The sequence below is a fragment of the Anas acuta genome, chromosome 23, assembly GCF_963932015.1.
Source record: "Anas acuta chromosome 23, bAnaAcu1.1, whole genome shotgun sequence".
In the NCBI taxonomy this organism is placed as follows: Eukaryota; Metazoa; Chordata; class Aves; order Anseriformes; family Anatidae; genus Anas; species Anas acuta.
In genome coordinates this window covers 2,069,588-2,086,655 of record NC_089001.1, presented here as the reverse complement: position 1 = coordinate 2,086,655, position 17,068 = coordinate 2,069,588, and the positions used below count along the sequence as shown (strand labels likewise).

Genomic DNA, 17,068 nt, shown 5'->3' with positions numbered 1-17,068 from the left:
CCTGGGTTCAGCGCAAGGCTCGGATCTGGGCAGAGCTGGAATAAACGCAGGAGAGGAAGGCAACGCACCCAGGGAGCTCGGGAGTAAGGAGCAGAGTGCCCAGGGAACCCAAAAAATAACGCACGGTCCCCACGCAGGGTAGGGGGGATGCTCCTGCCGCCCATCCCACACAAGGAGGGGGCGCAGAGGCCGCGCTGCAGTTGCTGGGGCAACACAACGCACCCGGCAAAAACACCAGGAAAATCAGCTGCCAGACAGCTCCTGCGGGAGCCCAGGAATCCCGGCCGCACCCGCTGATCTCAGTGCTCCCGGGAAGTGCTCTGGCACCGCCGCGGTCCCCGGGGGCTTCGCAACTCCGAGGGCCGGGGATGCTGCACACCCGGCACTGCCCTGAAGCAGCACAGGGAGGGCACGGCTCTGACTCCTGCCCTGTCCCTGCTGCTCGTTCATCCACCAGCACTGAGCTCCAGGAGGCTCCTTAAGGCAGTGCAAGCGGAGACTTCATCCTCCGAGCACCGCCACAGCAAACGAGACGTCCCAGCTTGATCCCCCAGTTAAGGGCTGGCCCCGTCCCACCCCCGCAGCCGTTTTGCAACGCCGGCTTTTCCTGCCCGAAGGGGTTTTCCAGCCATCCCCGGGCTCTGCCGTGGGAAAGGGCCCACGGGCTGCCCCGAAGAGCCCGGCAGAGCTCCCCCCCGAGCACCGAGGCCGGGGCTCCACGCCCCCCGTACCCCTTCCCCCAGCCCAAAGCAGGCAGGAGAGGCTCAGCCTTCCTTTTATAATACTCTTTTATTTGATTAAAGAATTTGTATTCTTTGTATACACTGGAATGTGCTCTATTCCCTAGGCCATTATTGTACAGGGTTACAAAAACGGGGGGGGTGGGGTGCGGTTCTTCTTTAACGTTACCCTTAAACAAATTTAAGAAAAATGCTTCCTTGATGTTTGAACTCGACTCCATTTTAAAATCATACAGACAAGCAACTCTTGAACAGAACTGAATTAATAGGATTCGTTGTCTATTTCACTACAGAACAGGGTTTGCTTTCCCTCCCCCAGAACACATCACCTTCCCAGGGCAAGAATCAGGGTTTATTTCCTCACTGGCGCTGTTACCGGAGGAGAGACCGCTAACTTCTTTGGCAGAGGGCCCCACGGGAACCAACACACGCTTACTCTGACTGAAGCGCGCTCTCTGGAGCACGGTAAACGTGTTTTTAGGACTTGTGAGGACAGGACACCGTTAGAGTTTCACCTGCATGCTCAGCCCTTCCCTACAGCAGCAGCCGGGGAGCTCCCCTGCAGCCCTCAGGCTGTTGGGGCAGCAGCACTGCCAGCCAGGGGGTGAGCAACCCCAAAGCAAGCAGGCTGGGCATACTCTGAGGGGAGCACAGCTCTGTGGGATGAAATCAGTGATCCTACTCAGGCAGTCAGAGGAGGAACAGCGCTGGGATAGCAAACACTACAGCTGGGTGTTGCTCACGCTCAGGATGCTCTCTGGAAACCACCATTCCCCTCTCCTCCATCACCAGGCTGAGAAAGACCACCGGTTTCGGACAGATCCTAGCCCCACTCCCACTCTGACCCAGCCTCAAGGAGAAAGGCCCGAAGGACTTCTGGTGAGCCCAGGATGAAGTCCACTGCTCTACGGTGCGGCTGGGTGGACAGCAAGGGACAGTGTGGGGGCAAAGAGAACTGAGCTGTGAGGCCCTCTTCCCCTACGCTCCTGTCAGTACCCCACCTTTGAAACCGAGATCAACTTGTTCCACTTGTACCAGATGGAAAGGTCCAGAGAAGCACTGCATCCTTGTGTGTTATCATCTTAATGCCTGTTTTCACCATCAGAAGCAAGAGTTGAAGGCTGAGGAGAAATTAAAATGGCAGCACCACCAATGGAACAGTGTTTGATGATTAAAAAAGGAAGAGCGTGATGTCTGGTAGGCTCTGGGACTGAGCTCCGGTCGTCTTCATGGGAGAATGGGAAGTGTCAAAGCCAGGTTCTCTGCAGAGATCTCGTTATTCTGCTAGCCAGAGTAAAAATCTGCCAAAGAAATTTGTAGCCTTTCCCCCCATGAACATGTCAATTCTCTGCCAAAAATGTCTGTGACCCAGGACACTGCAGATGGCAGGCAGAGCCGTGTGTCTTAGCAGAGAGAGGGCTGCGGCATTCCAAACATTCAGAATAAACTTCGGCCTCTTTTTTTTTTTTTTAATTTAAAACTTTCCTTTGTGATTCCCCACAGCTGGCATTACAGGATTTCGTACTTGTCCACCACGAAGGTGGTTTCAGTAGAAAACCTTACAGGGCTGTTCCCATCTACCTGGGTCACTTTGGTAACCTGTGGAGATAACACACATTCAGTAGAGCATTTAACACCACTTCCCAACACAGCTTCCCAACTCTGACCATCTCAAAGAGGACAGAACCAACCCAGCACTTCTGAACACATCAGTACTGTAAGAAAGATCTTAAAGATCTTTGCCCTGTGCCACAAACACAGCCGGACAGTCTAAGGGAAGCTACAGCACAGTCTGCCAGTATCCCCAGTAAGCGTAGCTCTACGCCGTGACCGTACCTGTATGTTGCAATAGTTCTTTTTGGAGATGAAGGAGACTTGCACTGGGAAGAAGTCATTTGGCTGCCCTGCTATGCTGAACTCCAGGCTGCCACTCTTGTTTTTGGCATCTATCACAGGCAGGCACCACTCCAGGAGATTTCTCCGGCTGTCATGGCGATACTCACCATCTATTTCCCCAATCACTGGGGCACCGACACCAGACCTACAGCAGGCAGAAAAGAGCTACGATGCCTTACTCGCACAGAGCTAAGGAAGTGAACAAACCCAAAAGACAAAGGAGCTGACAATAGACAAAGGCACCTGTTAGCATTGCCCAGGCACGGAATGTTACTTACGGTAAAGGGATTGTGATGATCACATCGTTCAGTTCTAGGCTCTCCTCTTGCAACTCGTATTCAATGTTAACATCGCAACTGTTCCCACTTTCTGATGGCCAGCAGTTAACTGAGGGCAGAAAACCAGTATGCTGTACCACACAATCTTTCTGTGCAGAACAGGCTTGCAGAAGATGATGTACTTCAAAAAGCACCGTAAAATCATAACCTCATAACCAAGAAATTCCAACTTAAAGAAAAGCTTTTTGTTTTCTTTAAGAACGTTACAGAAAATGGTCACTGGTAAGAACAGGTACTGCCCGATGGAAGACACACAGATGTCTTCACCCCTTCACCCAGCACCTCGCAATGTACCACGCTGTGGAGCCAGCCCAGCTGCTACAAGGCAGGGTACAAGCAGGCACAGACGAACATCAGCCCCTTCCAACCAAGCTCCTGCACGCCACGCACACCCTTGCACTCACTTGTCAATGGAATGAAGGACTCTTCCGTGGTCTGCAACCTCCACTTCAGCACGCCCACATCACTGTTAATAGGGAATGATTTCTCTGGGTTCTTCAAACCAATCTGCGATTCTGCAGTAAAAAGCTTTTTGTCCACATTTGGGTGAGTCTGAAATGGGAACATAAGCCAAGGCTGTGTCAGCTATGGCAGTAATTTCAAGTACAAGGTAACAACCACACGTAGGTAATTCAGCTTCTAGTACGACGGCCCTACACATCCCCAAGTACTTTCCTTTGCAAAACGTACCTTGCTCAGCAGTCTGGCTACAGCACATCTACTTATCAGCCTGGAATTCTGTCCAGGCTGATCCACCAGGAAGAATCCACCCCACTAGCATTTTTACTTGCCACTGCACCAGATACTCCAGCAAGTCCTGGTATCTGGGGCAGCATCCTGGAGCTTACAAAACAACAACTCTAAAAAAAAGTATCTTAATTTTAAAAATTTTCATTTTTCTCGAGGAAGAAATAGCCTCCTAAAGCATTTCAGCCTCGTGCTGTTGGAAAGAACGCTATCAAACCACAAAAATACTACTTCCATCAGCAACCTTTGTGTAAATGTATATATATGGCAGCAGCCAAACTCAATGCAAATATTCTCTCATTGCAATGGCAAATGGGAGCATCTTTTTAAAAGCAAAGCATTTTTCTAAGTTAATATTCAAGTTACACTGGAAAGACAGGAGTCAACACTGGGTTTGATTTAGTCTTTCAACTCAAGCAGCACATGTGGGAGCGTTGTTGAACTTTTTAATGAGATGTGTCGCTAAGGAACCTACTACTGGATAAGTAGACATGCAGACAGACAACTATAGATAAGCTCTTAGCAACGAGGAGAAGGAAGCAATGGGTGTATCAAAACACCAAAATCTCCAGCACTGAAGAAGGTAACAATAATACAGAGGACAAAAAGGAAAGATGTTTCTCCAAGAATCTTCTTATACTGCTGACCATAATCCAGGGCTTCAGCAGTTGTGTCAGATACAGCAATGGAAGGACACAAGTGACCCAAGAAGCAATAACTTTCTAGATAATAAATTTTCTTCGTTGGCACAGTACCTTGACTGTAGACCTCCTGTTCAACGACAGCTCAAATCACATAATAAGCACCAAGCAATGCATCAGGCTGCTGCAAAGTTCACGTGGAATCAGATGGCATGCCAACATGCTTCACTGGACAGATAAGGCTCTGAAGGCAGGAGGATAAGCATAGGAGACCAGATCTCCCGAGTGAACTTCAAACTTTTGACCGTGAGCTAGCCCTGTATTTATGCTACAGTCATGTTTGCTGAAAAGGCTTACACAATACTTTGCCCCAGAGAACAGCAAAAGGATGTTTGACAGCACGAACACCAAACACTTTACCTGTAACTGCACTCCCCTCTTGTCTTCATTTTCTACGTGCAGGCGAATCCGTGCAAATTTTTCATCAGAGATGTGCAGCATGATCATGCCATGCAGCTCCATATTCTGCAACCCTCCGTCACGGCCACAAGTCAAGGAAATTTTCTCCTCTATTTTCATGTGCACACTGGACAGAAAAACAAGTATCTCAAGTACTACACTTGGCATCTAACAGGCAAGGTGAAAAATTAGTGTTCGGCCAGGAGAGGCTATATGCAACGAGCAGGTGCTACAACGAGAGTGAGGGTCCCAAACAGAATGACACTGGCAGCATAGCAGATGCATGCACTGATGATGCTCCAACATGTTAACTCAGGGGCACAAAGATCTATGGATACAAGTCCAAAAACACAGAAACCCACATGATAAACAGCGATACAGCACCTCAAGATGCTGTTCACTCAAAATCCCGCTACCGTACAGCAGCGCAGCTCAGCAGAAAAAGGTTCTGATCTGCTACATGTAAAACAAACTATTTGTGTTGGGGTCACAGGAAAAATGGCAACTACTTTAACTCGTTTGAAGGCAAAATGCTGCAAAGAGATGCATTCCAGAAGGCACAGGAGAATTCCCAATCTCAGCTAAACAGAGGAGGCACATCCATTTTAGCTAAAACAATTTCTAATCAAATAAGCTATCTTTTGTTGCTGTGCTTTCCCAGATTTTACCCTTCATCTTTCAAAATCGGAAGGCTAGATGAGCACACTGGCCTTCAACGGCAGGAAAAAGCCTGTGCTGAAAACTAAAGAGGAAGACAGCTCACAAAGCAACACGTGGATCAGAGAGAGTAGTACGAAGACTGCTTCCAGAGCAAGGATAACACCTACCTCTCCATGTTAATGGGTGGCGCGAGAACTTTGGCTGCTTCTGTAGAGCGTTTGCCTACGGAAGTCATGATATTTTCTCCTTCTGATTTCAGTTTGTCCACGAAGTTATCCACCTCCTTCCCTTTAGCGCCAAGTTTCAGAGCTTTGCTAGGACCTGAAGGCCTAAACACAATGCACAGACATATTCAAGTCACATTCATGGCAACAGTTTCATTCCTCCTCAGTCCCATCTTCAAGTGCTGTAACTTGGCTATCCCAACAATTTAATATTCACCTTTTTTGTGGGGGAGAACAAGTACAGAAGAGAAGATCTTATAAGAAGGATGAAACATTAGTTTAGATACAGATTCTGAGTATTGCCTGGTACCACTCCTCACACAAAATGAGAAGTCCAACACCCAAAGACCCTACTACGAGGCCTGGAGACTACGGGGAGCTCAGGTACCACTGTGACACCCAAAGACCCTACTACGAGGCCTGGAGACTACGGGAAGCTCAGGTACCACTGTGATACACAGCACAAATGCTCTTAAATAGTGAAATATACGGTCCACAATATATACAACATGCACCACTTTAAAGGCTTTGAGGTCAGCAGACACAGATCAGAGAAGCTAAGGAGAGAGGCCTGACTTTCTCTGTCTTTGCAGTAACCCAAAGGAGTGGAGGCACACCACCTGTCATTTTGAACATCTGCTGCCTACTGCACACTCACCTGGAAGGCGCTGGTGCCACTTTGGGCTTCTCCGTTTCAATGATGGTTTCTGTGATCATTGCTGCCGTTGTGCCCCCAGACACAGCTGAACTGCCAAAGCCACCAAAACCGGGTGCCTTTTTGCCCTGTCTCTCGGCATCCCTTCTAGCCTGCTGCAATTCCTTCGCTTTACGGCGCATCTCAGCTTTTGCTTCACGTTCCTGAGTCTGAAGTAAAAGACAAAAGGCTGGTAAAGGCTTTGCAACCTCAATCTTACTCTGTATAGCAACGAATACAAAGTATGATTTCTTATCAACCTTTTTTTTGAAGGAACGGGAAACGGGCATTTAGTTTACGGAAAAGCTAAATAATTTTAAAACCCTGATCAAATTGGAGTAACGTCTTCACATAAAAAGCGTCGCGTTCCAGAGTACCTCGTGCCAAACTAAAAATTATTTCCACTCACCTCTCGGACGGCTCGGAACACCTTTTCTTCATGCGAGTCCATCTCAGTGAAGGTCCGAATTTGTGCCAGGTTTACGTTCTCACGGTAGCCCAGGGCAACGATTTCATCAAAGGCAAAAATCAGGTCAAAACAGTGTTCAGAGATCTCATTCTCCTCCAAGGCTCGACAATATTCAGGGATCTAATTCAGGAAAAACATTTAAAAGGAACATTCATATAAACAGACAGACATAACTTCCAGCACTGTCTTTCTGCTGTTCCCAGACTTCACAGTTGTGCTAGACCCTCCGCAGAACTAGCACATCACTGAGCTGCCTTTCATTCCTTTACACTGTTGATAAACAACAAGATGAGGTTTTGCGATTGTCAGTTTCTCCTCAACTAAAATATTTATGCAATCTTTTAACTTAGTTCTAACTTTGTAACTCACAAGAACATAAACAAGCAAACACTATGATGCTAGTCAACTTCCTGAAGATCCTTTGGTTGCATCTGACAGAAATAGATTATAAAGTTAATATAGTGACAATTGCAAAAACTCATTACTTAGAAATGTATTTAGAGTACTGCTACGCTTCTCAAGCACGTTCTGTAAAGCCACAGTATGTTTAGAGAAAAATATAACTTATCTTAAGAATACAGCGAATGTTTTACATTAAATTTATAACTTCATCCCTTTGGTCTCACGAGTTAATGGGCAGCCATGGGTTTCTTACATACAGTTCAAAAATACCGCAGAAACTTCAAAGCTTAGCCGTGCTCTGGGTCAAGAGCAGGCTCTAGAAAATCATGGTGGTAGCTGGAGGCAGACGGTACTTCAGCAATAGCTCACCAACAGCTTCCCTTACAACAGCTCTGTTTCAGGCTACAGACGTGAACTTTGCAGTGAGTAACCCGAAGCGTAGATCCTTACCACTCTAGAGAAAAGTCGGAGTGTTTCCAGGTCTTCCAGGATATTGCTGTTTTTGGTGGTGATCAGCACCATGTAGAGCTTCTCCATCGGCTGATACACGTACCGCACGCTCTCTGTCTCCACAAAGGTGTGCTGCTTCCCGGTGTTCATCAGTTTTGGGAAAGCCGCCAGCAGCCCCTCGATGCGGGTCCGGGTCATCTCCACGAACTGCCGCGAGACAATGGCCTTCCCCGCCTTCGTGCAGACGGCGGCCGCCAACAGCACCTGTGGAGAACACAGACGGGGGTTCGCTGTGTGAGTCCTGGACACTGCCTGGCCCCTGCAAGCCTGACACAGCATCATAGGTGCAAAGAAAGGTAAGATCTAGCTGGCAGTGATCTGCCACATTGAACTCATTTTCCTGCACTGGGATCTTTTGTGTCTTTCTATGACTAGCGCCAAGAATTTACCTATTCTAATAGCACATCCACCTCGGCTTTTCTCTGCAGATAAGCTGCAGCCCGCTTTCTCCTTCTGTGCTATATGGAATCAAAGCTCTCGGTCCTCCAGTCAGGCAGACAGGATCAACCAACTCACTGCTCTATACACAGCGCATGACAAAACCCCAAAAGTGCTTTAGGCAAGGTCTAGGTTACAGCATTTTCTGTTAGCTCAGACCCACCATAAAACTTACACTGAATCCCAGAATGCTTTCACGTGTGACATTCCTTCCCGATGCCACGTTTACAGCCAAGACAGGTTAATAAAACCTTGAGAGCTGTATTAATTACAGCACACGGATGACTCTCGTGGGCATTTCACAGATGCTATCGTACCAACAATAAAAAGGCAATAAGGCGACTGCTAATTTACTTTTTCTTATTTTCTCTACCTAGACTCCTTCCTGAAACTCTTCTCAAGGATTAGTTTCTTAATTAACTGTGCCAAGGTAGGACGGTTTCTGCAGCTGAGATCTTTGAGCTCCCCAGCCATTTTCATTCACAGTACTCCAACAGCGAGAGCAGCACCAACAACTCCCAGCTGCAGGTGGATTTCCAGCACCACCTCGAACCCAGCCAACAGGCGGCTGAGCAACGCAGCCAGGCACCCTGGCAGAACTCTTTGCGTGTTGCCTGCACAGCCCTAGGCCCCTGCAGCTTGACAGCTCAGGGACAAACAGATCTGTAAGAAAAGCGCCCAGAAATCCACCTCCTCTTTCTGAAACCCCTCCACACGTTACCGGGGGCAGCGCCTCACCGCAGATAACGCCCCGAGCCCCAAAACCACCTCAGCGGGACAAAGGCGGCGGCCGCGGGCTCCCTGTACCGGGGCAGGACCCCGAGGAGGGCCCCGCAGCCCCCGAGGGCAGCTCCCAATCGCTCCATCGGCAGGACGAGCCCCCGCCACCCGGCCCCGGCCCCCGGGCCGCTGAGGGGGCAGCGGGAGCCCCGCGGCCCCGTCAGGCACCACCCGGGGCCCGGGGCAGGCCGCGCTGCCTGGCGGGCGGCGCCGAGCTCCGGGCCGGGCCCCGCACACCAACGAAGGCTCCGGGCACGACCGGGAGGCGACCCCCGAGCACTGAGGGGAGCGTTGGGGCTCGCCCTTACCATGGCGGCGGCGGCGCTGGGCTCGGCGCTCGCTCCCTCGGCGCTCGGCGTCCCCTCAGGCAGCCCCACAAGATGGCGGCGCCGAGCCACGTCCCCAGCCGGAAGCGGCGCGGGCGGGGCGGGGCGGGGCGGGGCGGGGCTGGAGGACCGGGAGCGCGGCCCCGGCGCAGGGAGCTGGGGGCGCCCGCCTGCAATTCCCATCGCTGCCTGCAGGGGGCGCTGCGAGGGGCGCTGTGGGGGCGCTCTAGGCGGCTGGCGACCAGCGAGGTTGTTGCCATGGCGACGGCGGGGGGCGCCTCAGTAGGGCGGCGGGCGGCGGGGGGCAACGGGGACGGGCAGCGCTCCACCGCCCAGCATCGGGTGCTGGAGAACCGGCCGTACGACGAGAGCCTCGAGCTGCCCGCCAGCGATGAAGCCGGCAGCCCCAGCCCCCCGAGGGGCTCGGCCGGAGGTGGCCCGGACGGTGAGGTAGGCGCGGGGGCGGCCCGGTAAGGCCTCGGCCCTGTGGGGGCGGCCCGGTGAAGGCCTCGTCCCTCCGGCCCCACAGGACCCGGCGGCACCGCCCGGCCTCAGCGAGGATGAGGAGGACTCGGAGGAGTCCTCAGGGAGCGACTCGGAGGACGATTCGGAGGAGCACGGAGCCCCCCCGGATGGGTGAGCCTAAAATTGAATAAATCGGAATAAATCACTCGGAGGGGTGAGGCTAAAACCGAATAAATCCCGGTCCTGCCGAGCCCCGTTATGCTGGGGAGGCAACGGGGGTGGCTGAGAGGAGCCCCGCTTGTACAAAACCCCTCCAAATTAATCTTTGCCTGAACGTCTCTTCCTCCCTTTAGTGACTACAACCTAGCCGAGTATGACTACCTGCAAGTATCGCCCGAAATTAAGGAACTCTTCGAGTACATCAGGAGGTGAGGTGAAGGATTCGGAGCCGGCTCGTGGCTCTCCTTTGTGCCAAGGGTAAGTGTGGTAGGAAAGGTGTCGCCCGCTGTGCAACGCTGCTTGTTTTTTCCTTCAGGTACACTCCAAAAATGATAAACATTGAGCACAAGCTGCTGCCTTTTATTCCAGACTTTATTCCTGCTGTTGGAGACATCGATGCGTTCCTCAAGGTACGGTATTTTCAGGTACCTCCTGCCACACCAGCTGAAACCCAAGGTGACAGGCTGTGCAGCCAAGAGCTCAGCCACATCGTCCTTGCAGCAGCGAGGGATCCTTGCCCTGCGCTGCAGGACAGACTGTTATAGACACCTAGGAGATGACACTTAGTGACACTGGGAACTGGCTGGTCCCTTTGCTGACCCCCCACCTGGTATATATGTAATGTAAGGTGAGAGCTGCCTTCTTTGGGCAACACGTTGTGCATTTCAGGTACCACTGTGCTAACAACTCCAATTTTCTCTTCTGTCAGAGCAGCATGCCTACCAATTCCTTTTAGAGTCAGAATTTTAAACCATGGGGAGGCTCTTTACAAAACAGCTCCAGCATCCCCTGCTCTGGGCTCCCATGGGGAATACATTCTGTGTTTACCTGCAGGTCCCACGTCCAGATGGCAAGCCTGATAACCTCGGCTTACTGGTCCTGGATGAGCCGTCAACGAAGCAGTCAGATCCCACAGTGCTTTCTCTTTGGCTAACAGAAAATTCCAAACAGCACAACATCACCGTGAGTCATGGAGAGACAGGGGATGTTTACCGCTTACTGGCTAGAGCAAAATTGGTGCACTTTACTCTTACTTTTGTAACATATATATATTTTTATTTTGGTTGTCGCTACCTGGTTTTACTCAGTGTTTTGTTTCCCAGCTGCTTTTCTGTCTGCAGAAATCAGTTGGTATAGTGCAACTAGGAAAAAGAAGAGATGGTTAATCAGGGGCAAACACAGGGTTTGCGAAAATAAAATAATAATAATAAAAAAAAAACACCCACAAAGTACTTCCAGATTTATATTTTTGTTTCTAGCAGCAGATAAAAGTGAAGAGTGTGGAAAATGCAGAAAAGAACCCCAAAGCCATTGACAGCTGGATTGAAAGTATCAGCGAACTGCACCGCTGCAAACCTCCGGCCACTGTCCACTACACCCGGTGAGCCATTTTATCAGCAGACCTGCAGGTCAGTGGGAGGCTGGTGGCAAAAGCAAAGGGTACTGAGCAGAACTATCGTGATGTCTCTAAGAGGAGAAGACATGCTGAGTTTCAGGGTAGTCATATCATGCACGTCTGCAAGACACTCACTTTCCTTCTTGGTACTTCTCTTTCCCTACACAGTAGGGAAACTTCAAGTAGCTTACAGCTATCACTCACCACTTTCAATTCCTTGCAAGCAGTAACTCTGTAAAAGGAGAAATTCTGAACAAGTCAGGGGAGGCGAGACTTACTCTGACCAAGCACTGATTTGGGTCTCAGCCGCTATGACATCCCCTTCTGCCCAGACTCCCAGTTCAGAACAGCCCAGTCACTAAAGGAAGCAATGTTTCCAGCATCTTCCTTCAGTCATAGTGCTAAGCACAAATTTAAAGCTTAACCTTGTTTTAATGAATAAAAATGTCCAAACTGGCACTTCAAGTGGAGTCTGTCTCATTCAGAGCAATCTGGCAGTAGGAAGCCATTTCAGTTTCTTGCATGTAATCTTCATTTTCTGTGTTTTTTTTCCCTTACCTTGCAGGCCCATGCCTGACATAGAGACCCTCATGCAGGAGTGGTCACCGGAATTTGAGGAGCTCTTGGGAAAGGTATGATACACAAGCAGCAGATAAACGTGAAGAGTGTGGAAGTGCTCGGTCCAAGATCAGCACATGCTCTCAGGCCCTTGCTTTTTGAGAACAGAACTAACACCCCCTTCTATTCCAGGTGGGCCTCCCAACTGCAGAGATGAACTGTGACCTGGCTGAATACGTTGACATGATATGCGGTAAGCAGAGGGGAGGTAAGACCCTTTCTTACCCTCACTTAAAGGCAGCTGATTAGTCCTAGCCCAGGAACTGCCAACAAATGGAACCATTCAACTTTGACAGACACAGAGGTAACAACATTATCTTAGGCTGCTCCAAAGAGGATATTCTGTCTGTTAACTCCTCCTTGTTCCATGAGCTTGGGTTTTGTCTGCTCTGCTCAGCCAGCTGATGAGAGCGAGCAGTTACCTCTCTTCTCTTCCAAGAGCCTAGGCAGCACTCTGTGCAGGGTGATGTAGTCCGTTTGCTCTCATGCATTTCTGCTCTTCTTTTAGCCATTCTGGACATCCCCGTGTACAAGAGTCGGATCCAGCCTCTGCATTTGCTTTTCTCGCTCTACTCAGAGTTCAAGAACTCACAGGTAAGCAACCCCAGCCAGGCACTGGTCACTCAGCTGGAAGCATTACAAAGCTTGTGCCCTTAAAGTTGGTCTTGCTGTTGTGTGTTTGTGAAGAGCTAGTAGACTATCCTAAAAGAGTCCAAAGAACATTTTCTAAGCTTCGCATTTCCCTAGTAGCTCAAACTACTGAGCACAGACAGCATGGTTAGAGCAGGGCTTGCGTGAGCCTCTGGCTTGCTGCTGAGCACACAGCTCACACGGTGCTAAAGTGTCTTGTGGTTTCAGCTACACCCATGCTCTAATTAACGAGTCTCATCTTTGCACTAACGCATTCTTTCTCCTGCAGCATTTCAAGCCTATGGCTGAAGGGAAGAAGGCTAGGAGCTCTCCGTCCAACACACCTTCACAAGGAGCAGAAGTGGAAGTATTGAGCTTCACTTGAAGCTTTGCGTTAAACCTTCATCTCTCCGATCAAGATCTGCTGCTGGACATAAAGATTTGACCAAAGCAACGCAACATTTCAGAAGCGTCCCTTATTTTATAGATATTGCAGAGCTGTTTTGCATTCATAGAGTAGATTTTGAGTCTTCACGTTTATAGCAGATGCTAATACCTTAATTTTGAGTTGTCTCCGTGGAGTACAGCATTAAACTCTATTCCAAATGACAAACTGTGGATGCTGCAGAACTGAGGCTTGCAGAGTGTAACACTGCAGCATGTAGGAATAAATTCCATGCTCTGACACAAAACTTTGATCTACCCCATGCGTTCCAAGGTCTGATGCGCTCTGGGGGCCTTGAGTCTCCCCTTTACTATAGAGCCACTTTTTCTGTCCTCCATGCCCTTTGCTGCTGCCAGCAGTGTCATTGCTTCCTTTCTGCTGCTTGTGCGGAAGGAATTGAGGAAAACCAGAGGAGCCCATGGGTGGGGGTGCTCATTGCTTACCTCTCACTGCGTGCAGATGATGGAGGGGGTGAAACAGGGTGTGTTTGCCAGGGACCCCAGGTGGGTGACAAGCCGATGAGGTCAGTACATAAAAATTTAGAGGAGTTTGTACATTTGTTGCTCCCACTGGCTGTCTTAATGGAGTTCAGCAAAGAAAAAGAGGAGAAATAACCAGTGCAGCACCACACAGACACTTAAGTTGAGTTTATTGCTGTTGGGATGACTCCACTCAGCCCCTGCCATGCTGGCTGCCCTCACCTGTCCCCGATCCAGCAGGGATGGACAGGTTTGTAAAGCAAGCAGGCCCTGAGTCTGCTAAATGAAGGCCAGTGCCTGGCCTTACTTGGGGAGGAATCACAGCACAAGCAGCTTGACAGAATCTTTTTAAAAAGCTTTGATGCATTTTGCTTGTAACAGTTAGGTAAAAACATGCCGTTGCCTTCGCAGGGAGCCACATCGGCTCCTCCCGGGTCAGAGCCCAGAGCACAGGTCCTGCTGCAGCACGTCCTGGCCTGGTGACAACACACAAGGAGCCCTCGTGGTTCTGTTTCTCACCGTGTTTCTTCCACAGCAGTGGCACCATGGGGCAGGAGCACCCTGCGTGCTGCTGGCATTTCCAGGCTGTCCTGGTCTCGGGTGCCTTTCCCTGTCCCTGTCCCCAGCCTTGGGGGACAGCTGCCAGCTGGCTGTGCCCAGCCCATGCCCATTGTCCCAGGGTGGCACCTGGTACTTAGCATGTCAAGCCTGAGGTTTGCTGGGCAACAAAGCCCCAACAGCAGGGCAAAACACCTTGCACTGGATGTCAGCTACTTGCCAATAGCCAGAAAATTCAGGATCTGATATTCAAAGGAGTCCTCAAAGGTCTGAGGGCAGCCAAACATCCCAGGCTGGATGGGACTGAGCTCTGCAGGGCCCCTTCTGTGCCCACTGCCCTCACCCTCGGACTGTTCCCCACCTTGCTCCCCGGCCCAGTCTCACCAGTGCTGGGCTGCTTGGTGGGGCCTCCACGAGCGCTGAGGCAGCTGCCAGAAGACGAGCGAGGCAGACGGGGTGGCTTCAAAGCATTGTGGTGGTGCTTTTTCCTCCCTGGAGCACAGGCGCTGATCACAGGGGGAGCTGGGGGCTTGCTGGGGTCCTGGGGAGGCTCAGCCCATCGTGATGCACCTCACAGCCAGATCTCATCACTGCTCATACTGGGAACTTTGTAGATTCTCCAGGCCATCGGGAATGGGACCAAACCTGCAGGACAGAAAGAGCTCATGGCCACCACCTTCCCGGGCAGCCGCAGAGCCCAGTGTCTCTGCAGCACGGCTTTCTCAGGCTGCTCACCCGTCTGCGCTCCCTCACTGAGCACAAGGGGGGTCTGCAGGGTCCGCTGCCCTCCCTTGGCTTCCACATCCCCAGGGTCGGCTGCGGGAGAAGAAAGGGGACGGAGCAGCAGCTTCTCAGCCCAGGTGGGGTCCAGGTGCCTCGGAGCTTTACCTCTCTCCTCCTGCGTGAGCTCTCCAAGGTGCAGGTTAGGCGGCAGGGACCTGTTCTCCCGGGGCAGGCACGTGCTCGGGGTCTGCGTGTGCTCGGTCCTGCTGTGACGGGGGTGCCGGCTGAGCAGGCTGTGGCACCGTTCCCACACGAAGCTCGCTCCCAGCCAGCGCAGGGGATGCTGCGAAACGAGGCACTTCTTGCTCCGAGGGGAGGCAGGGAAACCAGGGCTTACCTGGGAGGCAGCGATGTGGGTCCAGGGAGTCCTGCGGGAGGGAGGGGGTCAGGGAGCAGCCGCATCCAGGGCTCCTGGACCCTGCGGGGGCTGAGCTGCGGGCCCCCACCACCTCCCTGCCCCAGGGCTCCCTCCTGCTTGGCTCTTACCTGGTGCTGGCTTGGCTCGGCGGCACGCCAGGCAGGCAGCGAGGGAGCCCAAGCCAAGCAGGGCACTCAGGGCCAGGGCTGAGCCCACAGCAACGCCCAGGAGGGGCAGCTCCACGTGGGCATCCAGCAAACCTGCGTGAGCAGCGCGGCTCCCTCAGTACCCCCGGGTTGCCCTGAGCTCTGGCACCAACCCCTGCGGCACCTACCTGGAGGCAGGAGGGAGGCAGTGGTGACGCCCAGGCTGTTGGCAGCACTGACTGAGAGGTTGGTGGCTGCGCTGCCGAGGTGCACGTGGAGAGAGTGGTTGGCCAGCCCGGGGTAGTGCTTGGTGTCCAGGAGGAGGAATTCGGACGCGTTGGCCACCACGCGCCCATCCTGGTCAACCCAGGTGATGCTGGCCGGCGGGTTGGCTTGCACCAGCACAAAGAGCAGCAGGAGGAGCCCGGCGTCGTCCACCTCCTCGTAGCGGGCATCTGCACGCAGGATCTCTGGCTTATCTGGGCAGCAAACACAGGCAGTGAGGCAGGAGGGAGGCACAGCTGGGGCAGGGAGGCAGCTCCCCTGCTACTGCTGGGGCAGACCCATGGCCTGCTCTGCTCTCCCAGTTCCTCCAGCTGCTGGTGCCAGCAGAACCAGTGCCTCAGGCCTTACACTGCACGTCGAGGAGCACGGACGCGTTGGCGGTGGCACCGGAGGCCGGGTGGGTCATGGAGCAGTTGAGCTCGCGATCCGCACGCCGGGCGGTGATGGTGAGAGTGCTGCTGGCCGTGCCCGCTGCCGAGCAGTTTGCCTCCTGCCTCCGGCCATCGAGGTACCAGGTGAGCACGGAGCCGGGGGCTGCCCGCGGGGCCCGGCAGGTGAAGGCTCGCCTCTCCTCCTCCCGCAGCGTGCACGAGGCCAGCGGCCGCCCGTCGATGGTGGGGCCCGGCTCCCTCAGCCCTGCCGGAGCACCCAGAGCACGTCAGAGCTGCGGGGGGGGCTCCCAGCACCCAGGGCTGTGCCAGACCCCACCAGGACCTCACCTGCCAGGCAGAGCACTGGGAAGCCGAGCAGCAGCAGCGGGGTGAGGGCAGCCCCCGGGCAGCCCCTGAGGCTCCCCATGGCAGCCGGCCGGGCTCGGTGCTAGGGGAGAGGCAGGAGGAGCAGGGCCACGGGCACATCCCCTGGCAGCCGGGCGTGCAGAGCGGCTGGAGGATGCAACCAGGCCGCCCCTGCCTGCAGCTCTGCTGCTGCTGCGCCCTGCCCGTCCTGCAGCGCGGCGCCTGGGCACGCAGGCGCGGTCGCGGCCCCGAGCGTCCCTGCTTCAGCTGCGCCTCTGAGCAGGGGCAGCCGCGGGGTCATGGCCGCTGTAGAACGGCAGCTGGAGGAGCAGGGGCCAGGCCCCCCCACGCCCCCAGGTCTTTGTTTTGAGGGGGGCTCAGCCCCTTTGGCCCAGCCTGGCGCTGAGCTGTGCAGGGAATTGGAGCCGGGTGTGACGCCGCAAGCACCGACAACGCCGCAGCCAGAGCCCTGCTGGGCAGACAGCGAGGTTTTATTTGGGGCGGAACAGAGCTGGGACAAAGCCGGAGCGCAGGAAGCTTTCCTCAGGGCACCCTGGGGTCAGACGGGCTGAGTGCTGCTGCCTCCGCCGGGCTTCAAACCTCCTGGGGGCTCACAGGCAGTCCT

General features: G+C 53.0%; 3 protein-coding genes across 10 annotated transcripts; 1 reads left to right on the top strand and 2 right to left on the bottom strand.

The window, feature by feature from the left end:
• Nucleotides 1–770: 770 nt before the first annotated feature.
• ARCN1 (archain 1) lies at nucleotides 771–9,431 on the bottom strand. The gene is made up of 10 exons (XM_068659381.1): nucleotides 9,307–9,431; nucleotides 7,721–7,984; nucleotides 6,809–6,988; nucleotides 6,364–6,569; nucleotides 5,649–5,810; nucleotides 4,783–4,948; nucleotides 3,379–3,526; nucleotides 2,915–3,023; nucleotides 2,577–2,781; nucleotides 771–2,339 (listed from the first exon to the last, which is right to left on the bottom strand). Exons 1-10 carry the CDS (start codon nucleotides 9,307–9,309, stop codon nucleotides 2,250–2,252), a joined length of 1,533 nt encoding a protein of 510 aa, XP_068515482.1. The 5' UTR covers nucleotides 9,310–9,431; the 3' UTR covers nucleotides 771–2,249.
• On the top strand, nucleotides 9,364–13,344 carry IFT46 (intraflagellar transport 46). 2 transcript variants are annotated; one of them, XM_068659391.1, is made up of 10 exons: nucleotides 9,364–9,774; nucleotides 9,854–9,960; nucleotides 10,143–10,217; nucleotides 10,325–10,418; nucleotides 10,843–10,971; nucleotides 11,271–11,389; nucleotides 11,970–12,036; nucleotides 12,155–12,215; nucleotides 12,531–12,616; nucleotides 12,942–13,344. In XM_068659391.1, exons 1-10 carry the CDS (start codon nucleotides 9,379–9,381, stop codon nucleotides 13,035–13,037), a joined length of 1,230 nt encoding a protein of 409 aa, XP_068515492.1. In that variant the 5' UTR covers nucleotides 9,364–9,378; the 3' UTR covers nucleotides 13,038–13,344. The 2 variants fall into 2 exon arrangements, with proteins under 2 accessions (XP_068515492.1, XP_068515491.1); XM_068659390.1 differs by having other exon boundaries at nucleotides 11,268–11,389.
• TMEM25 (transmembrane protein 25) lies at nucleotides 10,353–17,064 on the bottom strand. Of its 7 annotated transcripts, none has more exons than XR_011089662.1 (6): nucleotides 16,426–17,064; nucleotides 16,055–16,342; nucleotides 15,606–15,900; nucleotides 14,870–15,150; nucleotides 14,519–14,779; nucleotides 10,353–11,150 (listed from the first exon to the last, which is right to left on the bottom strand). XR_011089662.1 is itself a non-coding variant. In XM_068659394.1 (6 exons), exons 1-6 carry the CDS (start codon nucleotides 16,502–16,504, stop codon nucleotides 14,706–14,708), a joined length of 945 nt encoding a protein of 314 aa, XP_068515495.1. In that variant the 5' UTR covers nucleotides 16,505–17,064; the 3' UTR covers nucleotides 13,730–14,705. The 7 variants fall into 7 exon arrangements, 6 of the variants coding, with proteins under 6 accessions (XP_068515495.1, XP_068515493.1, XP_068515497.1 ...); XM_068659394.1 differs by lacking the exon at nucleotides 10,353–11,150 and having other exon boundaries at nucleotides 13,730–14,779; nucleotides 14,870–14,950; nucleotides 15,023–15,150; XM_068659392.1 differs by lacking the exon at nucleotides 10,353–11,150 and having other exon boundaries at nucleotides 13,730–14,779.
• Nucleotides 17,065–17,068: the final 4 nt, after the last annotated feature.